General features: G+C 33.8%; 1 protein-coding gene across 1 annotated transcript; it reads right to left on the reverse strand.

The window, feature by feature from the left end:
• Positions 1–7,416: 7,416 nt before the first annotated feature.
• LOC308414722 (prefoldin subunit 3-like) lies at positions 7,417–8,112 on the reverse strand (the record flags this gene model as incomplete). The annotated part of the gene is made up of 1 exon (XM_080909955.1): positions 7,417–8,112. The coding sequence occupies one exon, from the start codon at positions 8,110–8,112 to the stop codon at positions 7,519–7,521; it is 594 nt and encodes a 197-aa protein (XP_080766081.1). The 3' UTR covers positions 7,417–7,518.
• Positions 8,113–8,871: the final 759 nt, after the last annotated feature.

Here is an 8,871-nt window from a genome sequence, read left to right on the forward strand (position 1 = left end):
TGAGGTCCTGTCTCAAATAAATAAACAACTTGGAACTGTCCAAGTATTTTTATCAGAAAATGTTATTGTTTATTGAGTGACTAATATGTACCAAATGAGTGTGAAACTGTATTTGTCTTAGCTTTGTTTCTAATGCTGTGATAAAAGACAATAACAAAAAGCAACTTGGGAAGGAAACTATTCCTTTTATCTTAAAACTCTCCAGTCACAGTCTGTCACTTAGGAAAATCAGAGCAGAATTTGAGGTAGTAACCTGGACAGGAATTAAATCAGAGACCACGGAGGAACATTCCTTATTGATTTCGTCCTTATGGTTTGCACACCTTGACATTTATAGATGTAAGACCACCCGTCCAGGAATGGAACTACCCCATCAGGCAGGAACTGAAGCAGAGGCCATTATGGAAGGTTGTTTACTTTCTCAGTGTGGACTGCTCATCCTGTTTTGTTATAAAACTTATAACTAGCTGCCAATGGGTGGTGCTGCTCATAGAGAGCTGGGCCCTTTCACATCCGTCAATCAAGAAATGTCCTACAGACTTGAATACAGACACTCTGATGGAGGCATTTTCTCATGTGGGGTAGTTTCCCATAAGATTTTAGCTCGTGGAAAGTTAGCAAAAACTGATCATCATGGCACTGTACAAATTCTCAACAATCCATTTCATAATCTTATGAAGAAACATCACTCCTATCCTGATTTTACATATAAGTAAAATGAAGTCTCAGTGCTCACTCTGCAGCCAAGTAAATGAATCAGAATGGAGGCCTAGGCATGCTGCTTCAAGAAGATAAGTTTCAACCTACCTAATGCTGTGATCTTTTAACGCACTTCCTCCTGTTACTGTGATCCCTAACCATAAGATTATTTTTGTTGTTTCTTTATAACTGTAAGTTTGTAACTTTTAATACTTGTAATGTAAATATCTGTGTTTTTCAGTGGTCTAAGGTGACCACTGTGAAAGAATCATTTGACCCTGCAATGGAGTCACAAGTTGAGAACTACTGATTTAGAATCATTACAGTTAATGACTCTCTCAAGAATAAGGTAAAATAGATGTAATTAAACATGGAAGCATACTAAGAGTATGAAGCAATCAAAGTGCATTTGCTTTCGGATTATCTAAGTGAAGAGCTGCATAGGTGAACATTGAGTCATTTGTTGCTCAGCTCATTCTTCAGGATGTTAGTACCTATAGGGTCCATAGAGACTAGTGAAATTATTAATTTCCTTATATAGACTATCCTACATTTAAATTTTATAGAAAGGTTTTTTTGACAATATCTTTAGAACCAAATGAAATTTACAACTAATAGTATAAATTAAACATTTACAATGTAATAGGTCAGACACTGAACCAAATACTGTTATCATTTAGTTGAAAAAAGAAAACTCTAATTTCCATATAGCTTGGAGACAGACGCAAATCATAAGTTCCAGTCCAGCACAGGTCTCAGATCAACAAACAACACAGTAAAATGTATGAAGGAAACGCTACTTTGTAAATAAGAAATTTAAGTCACTCTAATGCTAAGATACACATGTTCCAAGTAAGAGTCAGGATGTGATGGACTTATGGCAGTATATGGGGGAGATTTGTGCATGTGCACAGAGGAGAGAACACAGCAACCAGAGTACTACACTTCATCCAACTATTTCCTTAAATATAGGCTCCCTTTGAACTTTCAGCTTACCTTTTTATGGAAGGGGGTGTGTACTCAGAGTAGTCAGACAACCTCAGAAATCCTACTGTCTTTTGTGACCACATTACACCAGCATTGAGCTGACATGTTCCTGCAGTTATGCACAATTTTCCTTCAAATGAATGCTGGAGATTTGAATGCAGCTCCTCATGTTTACACTGAACTATCTCCCTCAATACGTGATTTTTTGTTCTTAAATGCAGCCTCAATGATTCCTAAGTTTATGTTTTATAAAATTCATCCAAACTCAAAATAGAAGTAATAGAATCTGTGCTTTATTTTTGTTGAGTTTTGAATATGGTCATAAGTATAAAAATAAAATCTTACAAAGGATAAACACAGAGTTTTTCATACATGCCATAATCTCATTTTATGCCCAAACTCCCAGTTTATGAAAAACTTTTATTCTAAATGCTCACAGTATTTTTATAGTTTTTCTGGAAACAGAACACCTATTTTCATCAGTACAATTGCTTATGTGGAAACAGAAGGACCATTTCCTTATAAGCAATCTTAAAACATTTCTCACATCCCCACATTACCCTGACAATTCCATTAAGGCCATTACGTAATTGCATGATGTTGTTTTTCCAGTTTTGGAAGGCAAAGTTGAGGGTTGTAGTTAAGCAGCTGCCTGTGAATAGTAATAAAATTACTGATTTTAAACAATGCATGTTTGAATAAGTAACTTGACATTTTATCTTTTTAAGAGAGGAGTAGAAAAAACAATAATAACAAACCAAAATAATAAATTGCAATGTTGAAAATTAGTTACTGATAGAAGACCCTAAGCTTTGTGAGTAAACAGGCCCTATTTAGTGGAAAGAAAGACTTGAACTAGTTCTCATCGATTATTTGATCTGTACCCTTCAGTATCTAAACTCTGCATTGCTCTTAAGACTGAATCCATCAGTAACTTACTAAAAGATCATATTACAGAATTACTTTCCTACAATATATATATATATATATATATATATATATATATATATATATATAATTTTATATATATATATATATATATAAACATACAGATTGTTAAAAAAGAAGATAAAAGGTTATAGAAATGAATCTTAAGAACATGAAGGTAGATACTATTAGTTTAGTAGCTATATCAAGGAACAAGGAAGCTGACTTACCTTTTCCTGAGGTTAGACTGGAGAGACATCTAACTCTCCCTTTCACCTACATTAGTGCTTCCTTCTGTGCCTGCAACACTAAACAGTAATTAGATCAAGGAGAGCTCTGTATGTCCTGCTAAGGCATTTAGACAGTAACCTGAAGGCCATGGAGTCACTAAAGGGTTTTAATTCACAGATGAACACTTATGTGTTAGTTTCAATTACTGCAGATTACTTTCCATGTGCATTTAATGTTGCTTCCGGGCAACTGAAAAAAAATACCATAACCCTCAGCTTTCGCTTGTAAACATTTAGTACATTTTAACTTCTAATAGAACAGTTGCAAAAAGATAAAAATTCAGTTTATTAACACAAATCTTTTGGGGGAGGTTATAAAACTCAGTTTCTATTAGCAAACCAGATACATTATTTTTAAGAAGCTAAATGCAACATTCATTACTCTCATTGCAGTTTTTAGAGGTCACCAGATATGAAAGGCTTCTGGCAGCATTTCTAGTGGGCTAAACACTTTAATATATAATGTGAAAGCTTTTTATAGAGGAATATAACTTTAGATAGAGTGCCCACTCAGCAGTAAGGCATGCAGGATTTTTCTCCTGTATTGAATCAAATTTGTTGACATGTTGCTCCTCAGAGTCCTTAAAGTCTGATGGCTTCCTAGATTTATTATAAACTCTGCTCAAAGGATCTTGAACTTCACAGAGTATATCTTTCATGCTGCCCTTTCTCTAAAGTAGAGCTGCAATAACTTCATCTGCCTGGAAAGAATTGGCACTATGGAAATGAGACTACTTTTCTTGGCCAGTTAGAGGGCAATGGAAAGAGGTTTACATAGTCCAAATGCATTGATCCATTACTTAAACAATTTGGTTTCTTGACTCTCAAGAGAATATAAATGGAAGAGGCTGAGCTGAAACATTTGTGCAATAAAAGTGCTATCTGTGAGTGGATGGCTATTCTTACCTCTCAGAAAAGGAAAGGAGGCTAACTTATACGAACATTTGATTTTTTTGTGAATATGTTAGAATTCTTGCTTTCACAATAGATTGCTATTATTGCTGTTAAGATACAGAGTGTTACTCTGATGGCCAGGAGGCCTAGACCTTTCTATTTAGATCAGACAAGCCTCAGACTTCAGATGATTCTCCAGAGTTTGGAATTTACATTCATACATTATCTGTCATGTATCTCCAAAAGGCCAGCCTTCTAATAAAAAGACCACTGCTCAATCTGAGTGTTTTCTAATATTTCATAACCATATTCAACAGCACCAAATACTACCATCACTATATCCTTGTATTAATATTTAAATGTATTACAACAGATTTTCTGGTTTTAGCAATTTAAATCTATTACCCTTAAGTTCAATAGGTAAGAAATAGGACCCAAATTTCTCTAAATTCAAGTTGTTTGTCAAGCTAGCTTCTTTTCTTGAAGTTTGAGGGTTGATTGATGCTGTTTCATTTTCCCTTCCAACATCTATAAATTGTGGACACTTTGGCTCATATATCTTTTTGTTCATTGCTAAAATCAATAGCATAGCATTTTCATCTATCCCCTTCTGGATTCCTTAAATCATGTATTCTCAGATTAAACTTTCTGATTTTATTTGATAAAGTTTCCACACTTAGATTATTAAATAAAAATGTAATCTTAGGATCTTTTGTTTTCTCTATCCCCAATAGTTAATTTTTACTTTTCCTCAATAAATATTGTATACATACTCAAGTATGAGGATTTAATAGACTATTAAATCTGATGGATATTTTGTGAGAAACATATAGAGAAACAAACAAAATAGAAAGGAAATAACATAATCAAAGCTGGATAAATATTTTCAATATGTCAAAATTATTTCTTGTGTTTTTTATGTTAGCAAACTCTAAGTTCCAGAAACATGGAACTTCAAAAGTTTAAAATTTGTCATTATATATCAAATCCCCTGGGTTGGAGTACTTGGCTTTGAGACAGACACATAATTAGCCAAATATGCACTAGAGGGCTTAGAGGACTGTTCTGTAGTGATGTAAAGGATATTTACTAGTTTGGCCCTTTGTTAACATATTCTTGGTGAATGTACCATGCAAGTTTCCAAAGGGTGAAAACATCCAATTGTCTAATTAGCCATGACAGCTATGGCTCAATAACCATAAGTGTGCAATAGTGGTATGCGTACCTTAGCTGTTACCAAACAGCTTTTATACTAAACTTAAGTCTTACTAGAAAAGAGAAAATGTGTGTCTGGTAATGGAAAACTAGCTAATTATTGTACTGAGAACTTGTAAAACATGGTTGCTTGAGTAACTAAAACCAAAAGTAGTAAATACTTATGAAACCTAACAATAATCTATAAAAATATATCCTTACATGTAGAGATAAATGTCCTAATTCCCCATCAAGGCAAATCATCATTGCAACAGATAGAAATTATAGCAGAAAATCATAACCATTTAAAATTCTGAGTTGTGAAATCCTGTTCTAATGAGTACATCTAAAATACTCCTGTATGTAAGTCTTATGAAGCATTGCAGAAAATGGGGACAGAAAGATTGTAACTGCCAGAGGATCAGAAAGTTTGCTATGAAATAGTGTTTCCTAGGAATGTCAGGATCTACATACATAAATTCTTACCAGCCTGACTCTATAAGTAAGAGCAGAACATCTGATAGAAGGCTCCCATCCAAAATGCATAAATAACTCTGGAAGTTAGACTCCAGAGAATCAAATAACTCTATTAAAAATGTGGGACAGAAATAAATAAAGAATTCTCAACTCAGGAATACCAAATGGCCATGAAACATCTAAAGAAATGTTCAGCATCCCCAGTCATCAGGGAAATGAAAATCAAAACAAACTTGAGATTCCACCTCACACTACTCAGAATGACAAGATCAAAAACTCAGGTTACAGCAGATGCTGGTAAAGATGTGGAGAAAGAGGAACACTCCTCATTGTTGATGGGATTTTAAACTGGTACAACAACTCTGCAAATAAGTGTATCAGATGCTCAGACAATTGGGCATATCAATACCTGTGAACCCAGCTATACCACTCCTGAACATATACCCAAAAGATGCTCCAACATATAACAAGGGTACATCATCCTCTATATTCATAGCAGTCTTATTTATCATAGTCAGAAGCTGGAAAGAACCCAGATGTCCTTCAACAGAGGAATGGATACAGAAAATGTGGTACATTTGCACAATGGAGTGCTACTCAGCTATAAAAAACAATGACTTCATGAAATTCTTAGACAAATGGATGGAACTAAAATATAGTTCCTGTGTGAGGTAACCCAATCACTAAAGGACACACATGGTATACACCTAATATGATATTTTAGAGAACACTGGATATTTTTTGTCCTAATGTTATAATATGGTTTCAAATAGGTTTTTACATTTTATTTGAGAGCAGCAGAGGTTTTAAATACTCCTTAAAGATGGAGCATCATCCCAAGTTTTAAAAATCGTTCTCAAATCTACTCTTTTAACGGTACTCGTTTCTTGGTTTCTAGCAAATTAGTCACGATAACATGTCATTTCATATTTTCTATTATTTAATGTAACATAGTCAAAAAATGGAAAAGCTACTAGAGAAATAATCGGAATCACACTTATCACAAGGGCTGTGGAAGACTTAATCATTCTCTTAAAAGTTATTAAAGCATTGTAAAATATGTTTTCTATTGTTAATATGTTGTCAACGGTATTTCTATGTATGTTGTATTTTCTTTTTTTTTTTTGAGCATCACTGTTTTAATAACATGAATACAAGTACAAAACTTTGTACAAGTATACTTTTTACTACATAGAGATGGAATAACATGCATGTGTTTTTACCAGAACCTGTATCACCAAGCTCTTTTACCACAGTCAGTTCCAATGGCTTTCCAGAGATTACATCTGTACTATGCAATTTTATTATGAACAATAAAAGCTTACAACTATTTTCAAACAATGAAGATTTATATTTATGTTAATGTTCCTGTTCCAGGTGCTTTGAAAAACTATTACATAATATAAAATTACATTAGCTTATAAGTTTTGAATGGGTAGTACACTCTCACATTGATTAAATCTTCCTTGTACTGGCATTGCAAACACAGTGCACTTACTTGGGACCAAAATGTTATGTTTGTCAATCGTCCTCATACTGTGTAGGAAAGCAAATAACAATTTTCTGAAAAGTTCCGAGTATCATAAAAACCACTGGTTAGGCAGAAACGCATGAAACCCCATTTACAGAACAAAACAGCAACAAAAGATGATAATGTCCTCTAAATACTAAAGAAGAATAAGTTTACAAATATTGGAACTGTCGGTCTCTCCTGCCTCCAAAAGGTTTACCACACCAAGTGAGAGTAACATCAATCAATAAAGAAAAACTGCTCTGGTGCCCAGTGGTCAGCAGCTTCTGTAGCTTCCTCACAGTTTTCGGCCATTTCAGTTAAGAGTTGTCTTATAACAGATTACTTTTTAGGGAAATATGAAAAAATACTGTTAATTTCATAAAATATTTGAAAATAATTTGTTTTCATAAATAAATAAAATGGTGTTTCTAAATTTTAATCTTGCTGTGAAAAAAAATCAGTGAAAGTTACATCAATCTTTAAACACTGGCTTATTAAACATGTTTGGAAACCTGAATCACATTTTAATTGCCAATGTTATGCTTTATTCTTGGAAGAATCATCTTTGTTTCTTCGTTTTACATCCCAATTATAAACCCTGGCCATATTGACTTCTGTAGTAGTAAACTGATCTCGAAGAAAGTCAAGGTCTTCTTCAAGAGAATCAAGATTCTTTGTGGCAGTTGATAAATTCTTTTCCAACAATGCCTGAGCTTCATCAATATCATATTCAAGCATTACATTAGCCCCCAACCACAGGCACACTTTATCAGTAGGAGGAACTGAAGCTTTGCAGTATAGGTTATCTGCCAGTAAGAATCTGGTCTCCATTGAATTGGTAGACTCTTTTTTCTTCTGCATGTATTTCAGAATTTCCAAAGTCTGTTTAATTTCAGGAATCTGACCTTTCAGCCTCCTTTTTTTTTTTTGAGCAAGGTTGAGTTCCATAAACTTATACTTCTGATATTGTTCATCCAGCTTCTTTAACACTGTATCTGCAGTCTCATTCCCGGGCTGCTTCATGAAACAATATACATCTTCCACAAACACTTCTTCAGGAATCCCTAAGTGTAGCCGCCGCCCGTTTCCAGCAGCAGTTTCTAAGCCACATCCGTCCTTAGCCGTGGGCATCTTAAAAAAGCCGTATTTTCTTTTTAAAAAATAATTATTCATTTTATGTAGGTGAGCACACTGTAGCTGTCTTCAGACACACCAATATATGGCATTAGATCTTATTACAGATGGTTGTGAGCCACCATGCCTTTGTTGGGAATTGAACACCAGACCTCTTGAAGAACAAGCAGCCAGTATTCTTAAGTAATGAGCCATCACTCCAGCCTATATATTTCACTTTCAAAGGACAAACTATTCCTCATTCTCATATGGTAGAAAAAGTATTATGAAAGCATTATTTTTGATAATAAGTATGTAAGAGAAGGTTTATTTGTCTGGTTCCTGTTATGTTTCTAGTGATTAGATACAGTAATGTGCACACATTCTGAAATCATGGCAAGCCCACAAATATTAGCATCAGTCTAGTTCTTTCTGACAAGATTATGGTAATTACATAACATGACCTACGGTAAAATATAAAAATGCCATATTTGTTGCCAGTTGTATTTCTTCATATTATAGCACATTATTTCGAATTATAATGCTTGCAATGTTCATCTATATTTTTAAATATTGAAGGCTTAGAAATTCATACAGAATCTATATTCTTGTTTTTGATCTTACAAGGGAAAAGACAAAGAATATTAAGAAAAAATATGTACTAGATTTTTCTGAGTGTATGTATGAAACATGTAATTTCTGTTTATTACATAAGCATCAAATGCATGTGATCTTGTGATCAACTTAATTTTTTCACTTGAATCAAACACATTTTCT

This window comes from Micromys minutus, assembly GCF_963924665.1.
Source record: "Micromys minutus genome assembly, chromosome: X".
NCBI classification, from domain to species: domain Eukaryota; kingdom Metazoa; phylum Chordata; class Mammalia; order Rodentia; family Muridae; genus Micromys; species Micromys minutus.